This window comes from Phocoena phocoena, chromosome 7 (assembly GCF_963924675.1).
Source record: "Phocoena phocoena chromosome 7, mPhoPho1.1, whole genome shotgun sequence".
NCBI classification, from domain to species: domain Eukaryota; kingdom Metazoa; phylum Chordata; class Mammalia; order Artiodactyla; family Phocoenidae; genus Phocoena; species Phocoena phocoena.
The window spans coordinates 70,090,210-70,109,690 of NC_089225.1; the positions used below are offsets into that span (position 1 = coordinate 70,090,210).

Here is a 19,481-nt window from a genome sequence, read left to right on the forward strand (position 1 = left end):
AAGACTGCTTTGGCTATTCAGGGTCCTTTGTGTCTCGATACAAATTTTAAGATTTTTTGTTCTAGTTCTGTAAAAAATGCCATTGGTAATTTGATAGGGATTGCATTGAGTCTGTAGATTCCTTTGGATAGTATCATCATTTTCACAATATTGATTCTTCCAACCCAAGAACACGGAATATCTCACCATCTGTTGGTATCATCTTTAATCTCTTTCATCAGTGTCTTATAGTTTTCTGCATACAGGTCTTTTGTCTCCCTAGGTAGGTTTATTCCTAGGTATTTTCTTCTTTTTGTTGCAATGGTAAATGGGAGTGTTTCCTTAATTTCTCTTTCAGATTTTTCACCATTAGTATATACGAATGCAAGAGATTTCTGTGCACTAGTGTTGTATCCTGTAACTTTACCAAATTCATTGATTAGCTCTAGTAGTTTTCTGGTGGTATCTTTAGGATTCTGTATGTATAGTATCATGTCATCTGCGAACAGTGACAGTTTTACTTCTTCTTTTCCAATTTGTATTCCTTTTATTTCTTTTTCTTCTCTGATTGCCATGGCTAGGACTTCCAAAACTATGTTGAATAACAGTGGTGAGAGTGGACATCCTTGTCTTGTCCCTGATCTTAGAGGAAATGTTTTCAGTTTTTCACCATTGAGAATAATGTTTGCTGTGGGTTTGTCATATATGGCCTTTATTATGTTGAGGTAGGTTCCCTCTATGCCCACTTTCTGGAGAATTTTTATCATAAATGGGTTGTGAATTTTGTTGAAAGCTTTTTCTGCATCTATTGTGATAATCATATGGTTTTTCTTCTTCAATTTGTTAATATGGTGTATCACATTGATTGATTTGCATATATTGAAAAATCCTGCATCCCTGGGATAAATCCTACTTGATCATGGTGTATGATCCTTGTAATGTGTTGTTGGATTCTGTTTGCTAGTATTTTGTTGAGGACTTTTGTGTCTATATTCTTCAGTGATCTTGGTCTGAATGTTCTTTATTTGTAGTATCTTTGTCTGGTTTTGGTATCAGGGTGATGGTGGCCTCATAGAATGGGTTTGGGAGTGTTCCTTCCTCTGCAATTTTTTGGAAGAGTTTGAGAAGGATCAGTGTTAGCTCTTCTCTAAATGTTTGATAGAATTCACCTGTGAAGCCATCTGGTCCTGGACTTTTGTTTGTTGGAAGATTTTTAATCACAGTTTCAATTTCATTACTTGTGATTAGTCTTTTCACATTTTCTATTTCTTCCTGGTTCAGTCTTGGAAGGTTATACCTTTCTAAGAATTTGTTCATTTCTTCCAGGTTGTCCATTTTATTGGCATAGAGTTGCTTGTAGTAGTCTCATGATGCTTTACATTTTTGTAGTGTCTGTTGTAACTTCTCCTTTTTCATTTTTAATTTTATGATTTGAGTCCTCTCCCTCTTTTTCTTGATGAGTCTTGCTAATGGTTTATCAATTTTGTTTATCTGCTCAAAGAAAGAGATTTTAGTTTTATTGATCTTGGCTATTGTTTTCTTTGTTTCTATTTCATTTATTTCTGCTCTGATCTTTATGATTTCTTTCCTTCTGCTAACTTTGGGTTTTGTTTGTTCTTCTTTCTCTAGTTCCTTTAGGCGTAAGGTTAGATTGTTTATTTGAGATTTTTCTTGTTTCTTGAGGTAGGCTTGTATAGCTATAAACTTCCCTCTTAGAACTGCTTTTGCTGCATCCCATAGGTTTTGGATCGTTGTGTTTTCATTGTCATTTGTCTCTCTAGGTATTTTTTGATTTCCTCTTTGATTTCTTCAGTGATCTCTTGGTTATTTAGTAACGTATTGTTTAGCCTCCACGTGTTTGTGTTTTTCATGTTTTTATCCCTGTAATTCATTTGTAATCTTATAGCGTTGTGGTCAGAAAAGATGCTTGATATGATTTCAATTTTCTAAAATTTACTGAGGCTTGATTTGTGACCTAATGGAGAATGTTCCATGTGCACTTCAGAAGAAAGTGTAATCTGCTGTTTTTGGACGGAATGTCCTATAAATATCAATTAAATCTACCTGGTCTATTGTGGCATTTAAAGGTTCTGTTTCCTTATTTATTTTCATTTTGGATGATCTGTCCATTGGTGTAAGTGAGGTGTTAAAGTCCCCTACTAGTATTGTGCTACTGTCGAGTTCCTGTTTTATAGTTGTTAGCAGCTGCCTTATATACTGAGGTGCTCCTATGCTGGGTGCATATATATTTATAATTGCTATATCTTCTTCTTGGATTGATCCCTTGATCATTATGTAGTGTCCTTCCTTGTCTCTTGTAACATTCTTTATTTTAAAGTCTATTTTATCTGATATGAGTATTGCTACTCCAGCTTTCTTTTGATTTCCATTTGCATGGAATATCTTTTTCTGTCCCCTCACTTTCAGTCTGCATGTTTCCCTAGGTCTGAAGTGGGCCTCTTGTAGACAGCATATAGATGGGTGTTGTTTTTTTGTATCCATTCAGCAAGCCTGTGTCTTTTGGTTGGAGCATTTAATCCATTCATGTTTAAGGTAATTATCGATATGTATGTTCCTACGACCATTTTCTTAATTGTTTGGGGTTTGTTTTTGTAGGTCCTTTTCTTCTCTTGTGTTTCCCACTTAGAGAAGCTCCTTTAGCATTTGTTGTAGAGCTGGTTTGGTGGTGCTGAATTCTCTTAGCTTTTGGTTGTCTGTAAAGCCTTTGATTTCTCCGTAGAATCTGAATGAGATCCTTGCTGGGTAGAGAAATCTTGGTTGTAGATTCTTCCCTTTCATCACTTTAAGTATATCATGCCACTCCCTTCTGGCTTGTAGAGTTTCTGCTGAGAAATCAGCCGTTAACCTTATGGGAGTTCATTTGTATGTTATTTTTTCCTTGCTGCTTTCAATAATTTTTCTTTGTCTTTGATTTTTGCCAATTTGATTATTATGTGTCTTGGCATGTTTCTCCTTGGATTTGTCCTCTGTGGGACTCTCTGCACGTCCTGGACTTGGGTGGCTATTTCCTTTCCCATGTTAGGGAAGTTTACAACTACAATCTCTTCAAATATTTTCTCAGGTCCTTTGTCTCTCTCTTCTCCTTCTGGGACCCCTAAAATGCAAATGTTGTTGCATTTAATGTTGTCCCAGAGGTCTCTTAGGCTGTCTTCATTTCTTTTCATTCTTTTTTCTTTATTCTGTTCAGCAGCCGTGAATTCCACCCTTCTGTCTTCCAGGTCACTTATCCGTTCTTCTGCCTCAGGGTTTCTGCTATAGATTCCTTCTAGTATGGTTTTCATTTCAGTTATTGTATTGTTCATCTCTGTTTGTTTGTTCTTTAATTCCTCTAGGTCTAGGTCTTTGTTAAACATTTCTTACATCTTCTTGATCTTTGCCTCCATTCTTCTTCCGTGGTCCTGAATCATCTTGACTATCATTATTATGAATTCTTTTTCTGGAAGTTTGCCTACCTCCACTTCATTTAGTTGTTTTTCTGGGGTTTTATCTTGTTCCTTCATCTGGTACATAGCCCTCTGCCTTTTCATCTTGTCTATCTTTCTGTGAATGTGGTTTTTGTTCCACAGGCTGCAGGATTATAGTTCTTGCTTTTGCTGTCTGCCCTCTTGGCAGGCGGATTCTTAACCACTGCACCACCAGGGAGGTCCCATAGGGTGTCGTTTCTGAGAGCACTCCAAAAACAAATTTCCTGCACACGACTCTGTTATAATGCCATTTCCTTGGAAAATTGACCCATATGTCATTGGTGCCAGAGGTAGTCAAGAAAACCGATGCTAAAATGGAGGTTTAAGCTGGATTCCTCCCTGGCCAGCTGGCAATAGATGGAGTATGGACTTCTCTTGGCATGCTATAGTGATTCAGTAGTAAATATTGTCTCCAGTAGTGAACTCAGATAGGGTACAACTGTAAGGGAGTGGGCTATGGGTGCAATAGCTCAGGCATTTGAGAAAGTTTAGGGGATGTAACAATTACAAAGTTAATGGAACTGCATGGGTCTTGTCAAGTGAATCCATTGGAGAAAGATGTTGAAAGGCTGATGGTAATTAATCATCAATATAAATCTCCCTAGCAGCATTTAAAAATATTGTCATCTTCTAGGGAAGAAAAAGTTGAAGATTAGGCCCAGGACTTTATTATAAAGGTTTAAGTGCTCTTGAGAAGGTTGAATTCTAAAATGTGGAAAGTCTGCTATGCCATGGTCAGGGCCCTTGATTGGAGGGAATGGGACCTTGAAATTTGGCATTGGGATATCTTAGAAACTTTGAAATCTCAAATACCCTGAAGCCTCTGGGCCTACAGAAGTGGTCCTTACCACCATTAACAGCTTATACTTCTCTCTTGCTTAAAGATGAAACAAAGGCCTCTACTTTATCAGACAACATATGCCACCACCACCATCACCTGCTCCTCCCCCGGCCACCAGACCAACAACTAGCATCAAGTCACAAAATAACTGCATTGAGGAAATGCTGTTTCTGATAAAAGAGTGAAGAGACTATACACTAAAAAATCTATAAGTCCTATACATCTTGTAGAGGCAGAATCCAAGAATGTATGGGACTAGGTCCTGAAGGTACTGGATCAAGAGGGACAGGATATAAAGCTGGAGAATTTTAATGATTTGGAAGCACTCTCCCATAATACATATTTAACACCCTGCTAAAGACCCTGGGAAATGTTGTTAAGAGGGACAATAGTTCTTAGAAACTTGGAAAGCAATGGCACACACTAAGTGAAGCAGAAATGCTGGAACTGCCTGGGCAGATGGTATAATAAAGCACAGAGAAGTGAACACAGTAGATTGGATATAATATGTATGGCTGGATAAGGCAATAGCTGACTATATTCTACAATATTCTCTACATTTCCAGAGGATACTCTGCCTGTAAGTGATAAAGAATGGCCTAGTGAGAGGGTCTCACTTCTCCTGAATCAAGGCCCTGACTTTGGTATCACTGAGAAGCACTAAGGTGGTTGTCTTCTATGGGATAATAGTAGGGGATGTTATAAACCTGGGAATTTTAATTATAATGGGGATGATAGGATATCAAAATAACAGAGGCCAGGTGGCAGTCCTTAATTGTCAAAAGAAAAGTGGGTGAAATATAATGAACTGCAAGTTTGAAATATTAGCAAGTATCACCCAACTTTCAGAGAGCTGTGATGAGAATGAACAAAATAACGCCCTCCTCCAGGTTCAAGGTAGATGGACAGACAGCAAGAGAATTTCTCAATCTGTACAACTAGGGAATATGATCAGGAGGCTCTAATCTTTAAAAGGGTTTATTCATAGTACTTACCTTTTAGGATTGTGATGAACAAGAGATAAAGATATTTAGAAGAATGCTTGGCAGATAATAAGTGCTTGATAAGTATTACCTGTTATTATAATGTGATTACTATTCCAAAGTCTATGATTCTCCATGCTGCTAAATTTTTTTATTATTTCTTAAATTCTGTATTAAAATAAGTAGGCAACAAATGTACTTTGGTTATGTAAGATGTTAACATTAACAGAAGGTAGGTATAGTGTACAAGGGTACATGGAAACTCTCTTCTATTTTTTCAACTTTTCTGTAAACCTAAATTTGTTTCAAAATAAAAAGTATAAAAATTACAAAGTAGGCAACCAGTATGTCATTCTCATTTAAAACGCATATTCAGTAAAGCATTGGAGAGAGTTGAAATACACATACTTACAGGAGCACCCTGTGGCCCAAGTCTCCCTCTCTCTCCTGGCATTCCTCTTGGGCCCTGCAGATGATAGAGAAACATCTCTTGAAATATCTTACTTGAATTTCTAGGGTAGTTTGATTTCACTACTCAAATCGATCAAGACTCATTATAATTGGCCTAAATAGATTTCACTTAACCTAGCTTTAATGGCCTAAATCTACAATAATCCTGATTTGATCACTGGGCACTGAAAAAGAATAAGGGCATTCAACAAATAAGAAAAACAATGTAATGCAGGAAGCCTTTTCTATTTGAAGGGGCAATTCTTTTTTTTGCGGTATGCGGGCCTCTCACTGTTGCGGCCTCTCCCGTTGCGGAGCACAGGCTCCGGACGCGCAGGCTCAGCGGCCATGGCTCATGGGCCCAGCCGCTCTGCAGCATGTGGGATCTTCCCGGACCGGGGCACAAACCCGTGTCCCCTGCATCGGCAGGCGGACTCTCAACCACTGCGCCACCAGGGAAGCCCTGAAGGGGCAATTCTTATAGTGTGCTTGCCTTTCAACTGATAATAAAGGATTATTTCACCAGCTAACATATGTTCTCTAGGTCCTTTTTTCTTTTTTTTTCATTTAAACATTCTCTTAGTATAATCTAAAAAAGCAAAGAATTAAATTTATACGTACCATTGGACCCATGGCACCCATTGGTCCAGTAGGGCCAGCTTCACCCTAAAGCAAAAATGAGATCATATTACAATATGAGAAACCTTCAATTGATATTCATATCATTCTGTTCCATGTGTGTGTTATTTTAAAGGTTTATTTTTCAAAGTGAGCATTTGAAAGGTATACTTTCAATGAAGGACCTCAAAATTCTGCTGTAACACCTTTTCTCAAAATACAATGGAAATTTAGTTCCTACAGAAATAAGTCTAAAATAAAATTGGGGATTTACGCAAGATTGATAGAACTATCATACCTAGCCACATTAATTAGAATTAAAAAACTATTTGTCTATGTCTGATAATACTTTAGGTCAAGTAAAATTTAGAAAGCTAAAATTGACTGTAATATTCCTTTAAGATCTCTTATAGGAAGCTTAGAAATGACAAATTTAAAGCCAAATGCTTTTCCATATATGTATTTCATCGTACTTTCTACTAAAAAGTCATCTGTACTTCCTGAATGTTCTCTTTCCCTCTAGAAGCATAAATAAATTTGGGAAAGAAATGATGGCCAAAAGGCCCTAGAATTAAAAGGGTACTAAATAATGGGACTAATGAACCATCTAAAACTCTCAGATATTTTTAAAGAAAAAAGAAAGAGTAAATGTGTTTTAGAGGGTGGATTCATAGTGCATCTTTATATAAAGATAACAGCCATCCTACATTGGTAGAAACCCAGTGCCATGGTGGCTGTTCTTGGTGGCAAAATTAAGTCATGTTGTGTACCCTGCTAAATCTATTGCCACTCATCGATGAAAGATTATATTTATCTATTAAATTTATCTACTTAACTATTCATTTTTTATACTCCTCTTTCCTCCAGAACTATTTAAGGTGGTCCTGAAAAATATTTTAGACTTGAAGCAGAACAGAAATGCTATAGTGAGGTTGTACTGAGATACTATACAATTACCTTGGAACCGATTGCTCCAACTTCACCTTTAGGGCCTTCAAGACCTTTGTGTCCCTGAGAAGAAAAATATAAATTTGTATTGTACTGCTTTTTTGAGCCTCAGAAATGTAAAAGAAGAACCAAAAATAAGCTCACAGAAAGTACCTTATGAAAACGGATCTCAGATTTACAGTTGTTACTCAAAATGTTTCCAAATTCTCAACCTTTTTTGAAAGTCTATTCAAAGAAAATTAAAGTAGGGTTTCCCTCTTTAAATAATGTTTTCAATGTGAAATGTTCTCACCTTTCAAATTTTTGTGACTTCATAGAAATTTATTTTATAGCAACAAGTAAAAAACCTATGGTGGCCTTAGAGAAAACAAATAATTATAGAATTTATATAGTTATAAAATATGGTTTATATCCAGGAGTGATGTTCAAAATATTTAATGAGTATAGGAGCAAGCATTCTAATCATAAGCTCAACCACTCAAAACAGAGGCCAGTCAATGTACACTGAGTGAATATCAACCATGCTTTCAGATAGATAGATAGATATGTAATTTCTATATATGTATGTAACATAATAGTTACATATTAATTATCCTGAGTTATAAAGAGAGAGGCATTCTATAGACTTCCATGTCTGAGTTGGGGTGAGTTGGCTAGGCACCCCCTGTGATCTAGTACACTTTTTAGTATTGTGTCATTTATTCCACTATACAGTAATTGCATATTTTCTTAACTGAATATCATTAGCCTGAAGCTGAGAGTCAGCTTTGGGCATTTCTCATTTATCACTGTTTTTTCTTTTATAGCACAGTATTCATAGTATTCGCAGTATTACATAGTAAGAACTCAAAATACATTTGTTTATAGAATCAAATGAAATTCAAAGGAAATGTAAAAAAAAAGCATTGTGATTTTGGTAACTGCAGATGACTACTACAACCACAGCCAGTTAAGGGCAATTGACAAATGGAATTGTAACGATTTTGAAGGTAATGCTCCCCAGACCCTACTCTATAAGCCACAGTATCTAAAAGGATTACAGAGGATTGAACTTACTCGGTGACCCTTCAGGCCTGGAAGACCAGGAGCCCCAGGAAATCCTCGAGCTCCCTGTTGAGGGTAAAAAAAAAACCAGATAAGGCATTTCAGAGTCATTAATTGCATAATACACTTTTTCTTCCAAGAAATATCTGCTACATAGTTTTTCACTAACAAACCTAAGAAGAAAAAGGAGAAGTATATTTTTACCTGTCAAAATACATCTAGGTGATCAAAAATTAGCAAGGCAAATGGAAACATGTCTTACACAGAGACACGGATTAATGTCAGGTATTGATTTGATGACATTTTCAGATTTTCAAATTATATCACTGTATTATAATTAATAAAGAATAAACAACAAGAAAATAAACCTGAGTCAAGCTGCTCAGTGTCTGAATCAAGCAGCTCAAGGTATAGGAAAAAAAATCCGAAGAACTTAAGGAAAACTATGCTTTCCTGCCTTTATATCGTGTTTTATTTGTGGTAGAAGAATGTATGTGTAGCAAACCAATATGATTTATTTTTTCTGAACTTCTAAGTATTAGCAGCAGAATATGATTAGAAAGATTATATTAAAATGTGATCAGAAATTTCTTAAAATAAAATGTTCAGGAGAAGCTTGTGGATTTGTGATTGTTTAAAAAACTGAGAAAATGAAATATCCAACAGAAAAGAAAGTCAAGAAATACGAAGAGAATGGGTTGGCTCCTTGACTCAGCTTCTTCATTTCTGTTAATTCTATTCTATTCTAATTCTATGCATCCTTCACGTAAGCAGATTAAATAAAAAGAACAATAAAAATCAAACACTAAATAAAATCCAAATGGCATGACTATTTTGAAATGATGCTTGAAACTTTTTCCTCATACCCTCTTAAAATAGATAAGTGACTTAATTATTCACTTATTCTGGTTGACTACATTGATTAGGTTTTGAACTGGATGCTATTAATACTGCCACCAGTAGACTGAGCACCTTGATAGCACAGACTGATGCTATCAAATATTATCAATTATTATTATTAGTCTGCATATCCCTGGCACTTAGCCTTATGCCTTAGTAGTGGGCATTCAAGAATAAGCATTGAATAAACAACTGAACGAAGAAATGGTTTAACATTCATCATCTTTTTCATCTTCTTGACATTCATAGTGCTTTTCCTAAATCTTTCTTAGGAACTTCTCTTGTACTAGCACAATCTAACAAGTGAAATCCTTCTGTTCTGTATTATCATAGACTTTACTTAAAGTTAATTGAATGAATAAATAACTCAATAAATGAAATTTGTATGATAAAAGCAAAGCAATAATTCCTCTGCGACCTCTTCCAGGGAAAATGTTTCTGGGGGGTTTTCTAGGGGGTTATCTAGGGGGTTCTCTAGGGGGTTATCATAGTAAGGGCACATCAAACCATGCTCTCTGAACAAATAAAGTTCCACTAATTCTTCTGTTTACACAGCCTGACTTAGGAATTTGTTCACTTCAAAAACTCCCTTTAAGTTTTTCCACTGGAATGCTCCCCTTTACTGAGATTCGACTCCCCTCCATCCTGAGCAGAAACTCAGTATACATCCATCTAAGTCTATAGGGGAATTACTGAGCTATGCTATTTCAAATAATTAGTTAACTTTTGAATTTTTGTGGTCTGCAAGGGAATTCTCATATGATTACATATCTCTAATATAACAAGAAAATAAACCAGATGTACTAGTGCTCATAAAATTTTCCTCATTCTGCTGACCCAAGACTGTCATCACACCCCAATCACACATTGTTGCATCGCACTCACAGAATGCATCTGTGACATGCTGGCAGGGCACGTTTCCTCCCCCGTGGAGGGCCCACGCTGTGAGTAGGTGCAAGAGTGTAGCAGGGCAGGAGGTTCAAGCCTGGATTGGTTCACGTGGACATCTGTGCTAATGACTAAACCATATGTCTTTGTCTGCATGGACTTGTCTGCATGGACTTTTCAGGGGGAGGAAAGGAAAGAGAGAGTGGGGAGCTGGGGAACTGGTTTTGTGTTTGTAATGAAATAATCCTTACAGCCTTGTAAATTCCCTTAAAAGATCAGCATTTATTTGCTTAAAAAAAATCCTAGCATTGAACCCCATCAATCTTCAGAAAGTAAAGGGGGAATAATTCAGTATTGTTGGATGTATTGGGTGGTAGAAACATTAGGATATTATCTGAAATATATTAAGTAGGTGGCCAAATTAGTTTAGGGGATTTTGGACAAGGAAGAAGTTTAAGAGCAGGAATGTTAGAACATTTTTGCTTGCTTATCATTTTCTAATTTTCCCCATTGCCTGTGTAGTGCGTCCTAGGGGAGGGCCTATCAAAGTAATATGAGTGAAGAAAGAAAGGTGGGGTCAGAGTGTGGCCAAATGGCCCAGGTCTTGAATTCTGGTGGAGCCAGTTGCCAGGGACTTCTCCCTGTAGTAAGCCAAGCGGGAAGAAAACAGCTGTATTAGGAGAGCTGGTGATCAGTACACCTTGTCATAAGATTTTTGGGGCCAGAACATCAATCAAGAATTTCAGTCAACAATAGGGTTTGGGGAAGCAGCCAAAAATGAATCTTGTCCACAATTTATTGTTCTAGGATATAAAAAACAAATCAATAAACCCTTTAAAGCAGTTGTTTTCAACATATGAATAATACAAAATTAAAAATACTAAAAATATCTTTAAAAGAAAAATGGGATTGATATGTTGTGAAATTTAAGTAAGTCAAGCTGGTGACTTAAATGAAAATTTGATACTCATTTTGGAAAGAATCCATGTTAGGTTATGATATAATTTTCTATCTCTAGGAGGGTCATTCATACGGTGCCAATGCAAAGCAGGCAATTGGAATTAGCTATCACCCTGGCAAATCGCCCTGTTTCAGAATGACAGAAGAGAACACATCTTGGTGACAGTGCCTAATACATGCGCAGGCAATGAATTGCGAGGTAATTTTAAATGTTCTTTATTTTTTGAAGTTTGTCTTTACATTGTTGTATTGATCAGTATAAACTTACCGGAGATCCTGCAAATCCTACTTCACCAGCTTTTCCATTTCTACCAGGCTCACCCTTCATGGAAAAAAAGCAAAGTAGAGGGAAGCAAAGAGGAATTAAAATGTTCTCTCCTGAGACTAAATGACAAATCAATTGCAGATAAAAAGTCTTACTTAGAAAGCTCATGCCCAATGCTCTAAGCAATGTAAGAACACAGCTCTATTCCTGATGGCAATCCATTAGAACAAGTCAGTTTGTGATTTCACTCATTTATCAGAAGAGGAAATAAATATAAATTATACTGGTCTCACCTAGCTCACCCTTTTATGAACATCAAAATTTACACACACACATACACACACACATGCTATGAAATTCTACATCAACATGTAGCACTGAATTAAATAAATATGCTTCTTACAATGATATGTGCCATTTCTTTCTTGTGATGAAAAAAAGTTTAAGAACTACCAGAGATATTTTCTTTATGGCCAAATTCATTGTAATCCACTTAAATAAATCTCATGATACACAAAGAAAAAATATTTTCTTGGTTTAATGTCACACGGACGTTGATGGTTTACCCATAATTTTATCCTCAACTTTGGTACAACTAACAAAAGAATCCAGAAAAGCAAATCTGTTGTTATACCCTGTTCTTTGCTCTTTGATCAAAGAACAGGGTGTTATTTGTTCTTTGATCACACGTTCTTAATGTTAAAATCTGAAGTTTAGTCATAACTTTAATTAAAAATTCAATGAAAGAAATGTAGCATTTCTTCAAATGCTCAAAATTTCTTCAGTGCTCAAAATGAAGCATTTTGAGCACTGGAGAACAATATTGACACTATTTTACTAACACATTTTTAAAAATCCATTTAATGAGGGCCTCACAATGATGTTTTGGGATCAAAGCAATGTATTTTTCCTTAAGATCACTTCAAAAGCTCTACTACCAAAGGTTATTGCTATTGTGACAATTCTAGTATCTCATGGAGAAATCATAATGGAAAACATGAAGAATGCAGGCAAGGATACAGTACCTATTATATTATTATTATAATAATATAATACCATCAAAATTAAGAGCACTTTTAAATTTTGTAAAATTCCATTCTGACTTCTCCAGTTTTTAGTGACTTTAATGACAGAAATGGAGGAAATGAAATGGGAACCAATGAATAACATTCATGCTAACACTGTAGCTCCTTCTTAGCCTCTTTCAAAATTTCAAAGCAAAATGAAGAAAGGTAGCTTACATCTTCACCAGGTTTTCCAGGAGGGCCCTCTGGTCCACGTGTACCAAGTGGACCCTAATAAAAAAATGAAATAACATGAAAGGAACAAAAAGAATATTTACCTATATTTACCCATCCCCATCAATGATATAATCCAAAATATGGCTGCAACAAATGAAAAATATCATAGAAAATAACTTTATTAATATTCTGAATTTTATGTTGTATCTGTCAGATTATGTGCTCAAAAGGAAAAAAGTTCACAAATGCAAGTATCTTAGCACTTTCTGCTGACCACATTCAAAGCCTCTGAATTTAAATACTCTGCCAAAAGAAACGTACAGCTTAAGCACAGTGCATAACAGAGGGCTCCTGAATTGGACTGGAATTTCTTGCCACATTAGGAAAGAGCTGGTAATATAAATAACTCATGACATCATTATAATGGTGGACCCATATTTAACTGGGTCTACATGCTTACTTGACATTTACCATTGGTCCAGGGTCACCAGGCTCACCAGGAGGTCCTGTAGGGCCAATACCACCCTAAAATTGAAAATAAATTATATATCTATGTATAATTTATGTATAATATGCAAGTTATATAAACAAACCAAAGAAAAACATAATACTAAATCCTACACTCTCTGCAGTATAATGCAATTGCTCAAAATGCTGGCTCTACCACTCTCCACCTGTGTGACTTTGAGTGCGTTACTTAATCTCTCTATACCTCATTTCCTAATCTGTGAAATGAGAATAATATGGTGCCTACTTCATTAGGCTGCTATAGCTCTTCAGATAACTAATGCACATTAAGAACCTAGAATAGTGCTGGCACAGAGTGAGTTCAATAATGGTAGTTATCTCCCTCTTCTTCTTCTTTATCAACTACAGTTGCCATTCACAATGGCAGTAATATAAAATAGCTTGAAGTAAAAGTCCACACACATGATAATGAAAATACAGTATCTTTGATTGAGCTAAGAATTCCTTTCTTTCTCTCTTTTGAAAAATCATTTCCTACTGCCTGTCAAATTGCTACAAACATTAAAATGGCTCTACATCACTCTTTTATTGGTATTTGATAGGCTATAGAAAGAAAGTACAGTATTATATTCTTTTTAAAGATTCGATGGAGTGATCATCTTCACTGTTATTTTTAATAATACCACATGGTGATGTCCTATGATCTGATTTCAGAGCTCCAGAGTTGGCACGTAACTAATTATGAGAATTTTCACCATGACATGAGATAATGATGTGTTATTTCAGAAGCACAGGCACATAAAAATTCTTTGTATTGGAGATCAGTAACATAAAGAAACCAGATAATAAAACTTTAACATCATAAAGAATCTATGAAAAACATACTGCATATATTTCTAAGTGAGTGAAAATTAACTGAATACAGCCCATTCAGTGAGCATTAAAATATACAATTCAAAGGCCAACCAAAAGCAGTCATGTCACAGAGACCTTATTTATAAATTTTTCTTTTTTTGCTACAGTATGTAATTTAATTATAAGAATACTTACCTGCTGTCCTTGTAAACCTTGAGGTCCCCTTGGGCCAACAGGACCCTTAGAAACAAATGAGAGGAAAAGTTGCATAGTGTTCATGACAATTAGTTGAAACGTTTCAAAAATGTTGAATCAGCTTTAGAATCTGGAAAAGTAAAGCTCTGACAGTGAAAAGGTGATGACGTCCTTCTGTATTTACCTGGAATACAACTAAATTCAAAAAGATTAAAGCTTGGGCAACATTTGGGATGATTTTACACACACCCTCAGTGTCATACAAAGAAATAAAGAATGTGCCTGTACACACCCAGTGTCTTTGGGACAAGAACACTTGCATTGCTTAAGGGGTGGTTCTATTAAAGCAGAACATCCAACAAAGAAAAACCTTGGCAAGCATAAATTCGTTATCAAACCGTCTATTTCATTCTTCAGCTTCACAGCAGCTAACTCTTATAACTTAAAATGAGCAAGTTGAACTAAAGGCTTATGAAACTATCAATAATAATGACTAGATTATTTTAAATGTAAGTTTAAAACAATCTGGGGCACTAAGTTTTCTGGGTTATTTCTTTCTTTCACAACATACACTTAAAGTATCCACACAGGCTTTCCCCATTTAACCATGAAATGATTACACTGAGGCTTAACCAAAGGAAAAAAGGAAAATGCAATTTTAAAAATTATTAACAAATGTCTATGTAATTTTTTTAAATGTCACACTTTAAAAGGTGAAAGCAATTAAATCAAAATCTAGTTTGTTCTTATGGCAAAAACTTAAATTTTTGTTTTGGATTGATCAGATATTTAGCTAGTAAGAAAATAAAAGCTTCATTTAAAAAAAATAAACACATATGTAATTTCAAACGGTTAAAAACTCATATATTTCAGAAAAATATCCCAAGGTAATCATTGAATGAGACCATACTGCTACTGACTTAGAATGTATATAAACAAACAATGTTTAAGTGACTTAAAATATATACAAATAATGTTTAAGTTATTTTCTGGCCTTAAGGATGGGTAGAAGGGGTGTTTATGCAGTCTGACTTTACATTGTCTGAAATGTCATTAATCTGGGATGCCTTTGAATTATATTATGAGCAAAAAAGCATGGAGAAGTTGCTTTGAAAAGTGTTAATTCATTCAATGAAATTGCACTGCTCCAAATACCCAGGTTAAAATACTTACTCAGAGAAAATGGGAACCTTTCTAGCTGCTGAAGAAATTCAAAAGAGAATGGGGATGGCCCAGTGCATAAATTTTAGAGTTGTTGGCATAAGGCAACCAGAGAGTATTAAATAGGAAATAATAAAAACTTAAAGTGGTAAAACTTCTCATTTCAAAATTTTTTCAAATAACTTTCTAACAGGGCTGCCCTGGTGGCACAGTGGTTGAGAGTCCGCCTGCCGATGCAGGGGACACGGGTTCGTGCCCCGGTCCGGGAAGATCCCACATGCCGCATAGCGGCTGGGCCCGAGAGCCACGGCCGCTGGGCCTGCGTGTCCGGAGCCTGTGCTCCGCAATGGAAGAGGCCACAACAGTGAGAGGCCCGCGTACCACAAAAAAAAAACAAAACAAACAAACAAAAAAACTTTCTAACAATACCATAAAAGTTTTTTTTTAATTTTTAAAAAGTACAGTTTTTGTTGAGGTGGTGGTGGTTATATGTTTTAAAATTCTTTATTTTCTTCAAATACTAAGTGAAAAATACAGACAGCCCTTTATTAATGTAGACAAATATTTTGCATAGTTAGGAATGGAAAACCATTGGGCTTTTAACTGGTACACACCAGGGTTTGATAAATAAATTGAATGAATGAACTGATGGATGGATATGTTTTAAGAAGACACATATCACTTCTTAACTAGCCAACTCAAACCTCTCTGCACAATGGTTTTTCCAAAGTACTTTGATTATCAGTAAAATCTGAACTTACCACAGAGCCAGGCATCAGTCCTACTTGACTCCCAAGTCCAGACTTTTCATCCAACCCAGCCATCTGAGCTGAAAACGGCTGTAAAAGCAATGTGTTGACATTATTTCCACAGTAAAAGACATATATCAACATACTTTTTAAACTGAGGAGTGTACATTCTCTGGGATTCTTAAAGAATGGCTCTTCTGAGAATCATTTTATCTGATTTTCTTCCATGGTGAGAGCATGCCAAGCAACTGAACAAAACCTAAAAGTGCCTTTAAAACATTTGTCCTAAAGATTGCAGATTCCATTTCAGAATATTTTACTTAGATGATATTCTTCTTTGTTTGTGGCCAACTTTAAACTGTACTTATATAAGTTGATTACAATTTTACAATCCTTTTAATGAGTCCCTGAATGTTCCAAAATTGGCAACAGTTTTACCTACTCTCTTTCATATCTAAAAATCTCTGGTAACCCAATTGACCAAAACTGCCCATACTCATTCCAGGAGTTCTATTAATTTCCAGATTTTAGTGGGAAAAGAATGTGCATATTGTTTTAAAAATAAACTGGCAATTCCTTCTACAATGTGTTGAAAATCAAATGTAAAAAATTGTTGTAAAAGAAAAATCATATTTCAGGGTTCCATAAGTTCCCTTGTTGTGCTATGCAATCTACTCATAAATCCCCTGCCTCTGCCACTAAGAATTCAAAGAGGCAGGTAAAGAAAGACACTTTGTTTTATTTTACTTCTGGCAGGAAACTGATATTCAGGAAATAACCAGGTAGCATTTTTAGTGTCAACTCAGTGGCTCTTTCATATACATCATCCTGGATATGTCATCCTCCCTTGGTGTAGAGGACATGACACAGATTTTGTCAGCATTCTGAGCCTAGAGAACAAAGGATAAGGACATATTTCTCTTATCAATTCATAGTGGGAACAATATTACTGGTCCTTCAGGATCAACAGAAAGTACAAAATTCCAATGACCAGAACTGACATTGAGAAATACAAATAATTTGAAGCAGCACTTTTAAAAAGTGCTACTTCGAATTTTCCAACAATTCCCTGTGGATTTCCTAGTTTTATTGTTATTCACAGCAGTATTGTGTTCACTTAAGCTTCTCTTGCAGTCAAGGGTCAACATCTGAACTAACACAATTTAAAATCATAACAATAAATCAAAAAATATTTTATCTAAAGATGATATTGAACAATGCACACATCTCACCCTGTTCATGCCATCGGGTCCTGGGTGAGATGGATGTCCAGGAGGTCCTGGGGCACCCGGTTGACCAGGAACACCTGGTTCTCCATCGATTCCCTGAGGACCACGAGGACCCTGGAAAAATAAGCCAGTAGAAATTAGAACCCATTGCCAAATATGTACTTAATTGAAAGCAAAAATCAGACTTCTTGATGGAGATAAAGTGTTCATTATTTTTTTTAAAATAGCAACCCAGCCACCTACAGTAATTTCATCAGCTATTCCAACACTGCGGATTTCAGCCCTGGTCACAGCCTCTACCAACGGGACGTGGTACATTCTGGGTAAGAATTTTACTCTTGATGTGTTAAACCCCCAGTAATGAGCCTTCTTGAAATAATTATAAGAGTGTATTCAGTTCGTCAGTATTCTAGTATAAGCTTCCTTATTTGGTTGAGTTTTGCTGTTCAGGGTATCTCATCAACGATTTCTAAATTCACTTGTCTGTCTTAGATTAAATTTACTGTGTATGTTCTTGCTTAACTTTCCCCCACTTAAAAAAAGAATGTGATGGATCCTTGATTGGGGTTTGTGGTTTTTCTCATCTTTCTAATTTTTTAATGCTTCACATAGCTCCTGGCTCATAGTAGACACTCAGTATGTGCTTATTACATTTTCACATTTCAATCCTCTACTCTAGTACTTGAAGTCTGGCACACTTTATTTTCCATACTACTCCCAAATGTAGTCCAGACCAATGAGAAGTAGAGGGAAAGGCACGGGGACTCAGCCAAGTCTACTTCTCAGGGCAGTGAGCAATGAGTTGTAGCTGCTGAATTCCACCCTCCTCCTAGCCCACATTCTGAAGGCAGGTTGGGGAACAGCCACGTCCTCAGTTCTGGAAATGCTCCGACCCCTAACCTTAACATTCCCACAAGTCTTGTTAACTATTTTGTGGCTTTTTAACCCTAGAGATTCTTAACAGGACCAAAGAAAGGAAAGGAAGGATGAAAAAACTCAATATACTTTTACTAATTAGAAGCAGGGATCAAGAAAAATATGATGAGTTAGAGTTTAATAGTAAAAGAATCTTCTCATGCCTAAGCATGAGGATATCTTCCAGCCCACAATAAGCAAATATAAGCTGGTACAGCAGAGGGAATAAATGCAGGACAAGCAGAGGGGGCAGAGGGGGCAGTTTGCATATGATGGTTTGGGGGAGGGTGGCACAATAGCTATTCAGAAATTTAATTAATGTATTTTAATATATTTAAACACTCATGTTTGACATGTTTACTTCCTAGAGTAGTGGAATAATTAAGCAAATTTATGTGTTCAAATAGAAGTAGATAGCTTAGCCTGAGAAAACTCACATTTTGAAAACTAATTTCTCAGAAAGTTATTCTCACCCTTTAAAAATCAAACCCCTTCTGACTCCTAAACCACTAACCATTCACTGCACTCTTTTTTCATTTTACATAATGGAGGCTAATTTTTCATTGCTATCTATGACTTCTGGATCATATGAATGTGACACCGTGAGCTGGAAGTGTATATTGTCAGTGGTGGCATAGAAAACATAGTAGTCTGACCTACTCAGACTACTGCGTGTGGAAAACTCTTAATGTATTTTTAAAATGTGAAATTGTTAATTGATAACCAGGTTTGGTTAATATAAAAAATGAGCTAAAACATTCTCTCTGCTCTTAAAGAGATTTCCAAAGAAAACCCAAAAACTACATTTAGTTCCAGTGCAAGTAGAGAGAGGTTTGGGCAATATTAATCTTCAAAAATTTGTGTCCTTCCCCCAGCCCTCTGTGATTAAAAATCATGTTTCAAAGTCTGCTCTGAAGACAGTTCACTTTTTCATTGACTTCATGATGCATTCTGTGCCTCCATGGTATATGCTCTAAATAGCCTACATGATTTACTTTTATACAAATTGAGATTAAAATTAATAAAAACTTGTGAAAATTATCCAAAATTAAGTGAACATAATAAGCAAGATTATAAGTGAAAATAAGAAAAAATATTATAATACATGATATTTTGCTGGTAAATATTTTAAAAAAAATTATAACTTTAGAATACATTAAAATATATATTTTCATATTTCCAAGTGTGCTGAATCACATAAGTTTTATATTAAGGTAAGTATTCTATTTATAATCATTCCTTCCCATCCCCCAGGATACTCCACTATCTCAGGCAGCAAACCACAATAAAACATACTTGTACATTGC

General features: G+C 35.8%; 1 protein-coding gene across 1 annotated transcript in view; it reads right to left on the minus strand.

The window, feature by feature from the left end:
* Window positions 1-19,481, minus strand: part of COL5A2 (collagen type V alpha 2 chain) — a 142,300-nt gene that overhangs the window by 41,227 nt on the left and 81,592 nt on the right. Inside the window, exons 7-16 of the mRNA XM_065880771.1 lie at window positions 17,263-17,373; window positions 16,043-16,120; window positions 14,121-14,165; window positions 13,074-13,127; window positions 12,603-12,656; window positions 11,365-11,418; window positions 8,361-8,414; window positions 7,314-7,367; window positions 6,360-6,404; window positions 5,701-5,754 (exon numbers count right to left, since the gene is read on the minus strand). Of these exons, the coding sequence (XP_065736843.1) occupies window positions 5,701-5,754; window positions 6,360-6,404; window positions 7,314-7,367; window positions 8,361-8,414; window positions 11,365-11,418; window positions 12,603-12,656; window positions 13,074-13,127; window positions 14,121-14,165; window positions 16,043-16,120; window positions 17,263-17,373 (603 nt within the window). The remainder of the gene's footprint in view (window positions 1-5,700; window positions 5,755-6,359; window positions 6,405-7,313; window positions 7,368-8,360; window positions 8,415-11,364; window positions 11,419-12,602; window positions 12,657-13,073; window positions 13,128-14,120; window positions 14,166-16,042; window positions 16,121-17,262; window positions 17,374-19,481) is intronic.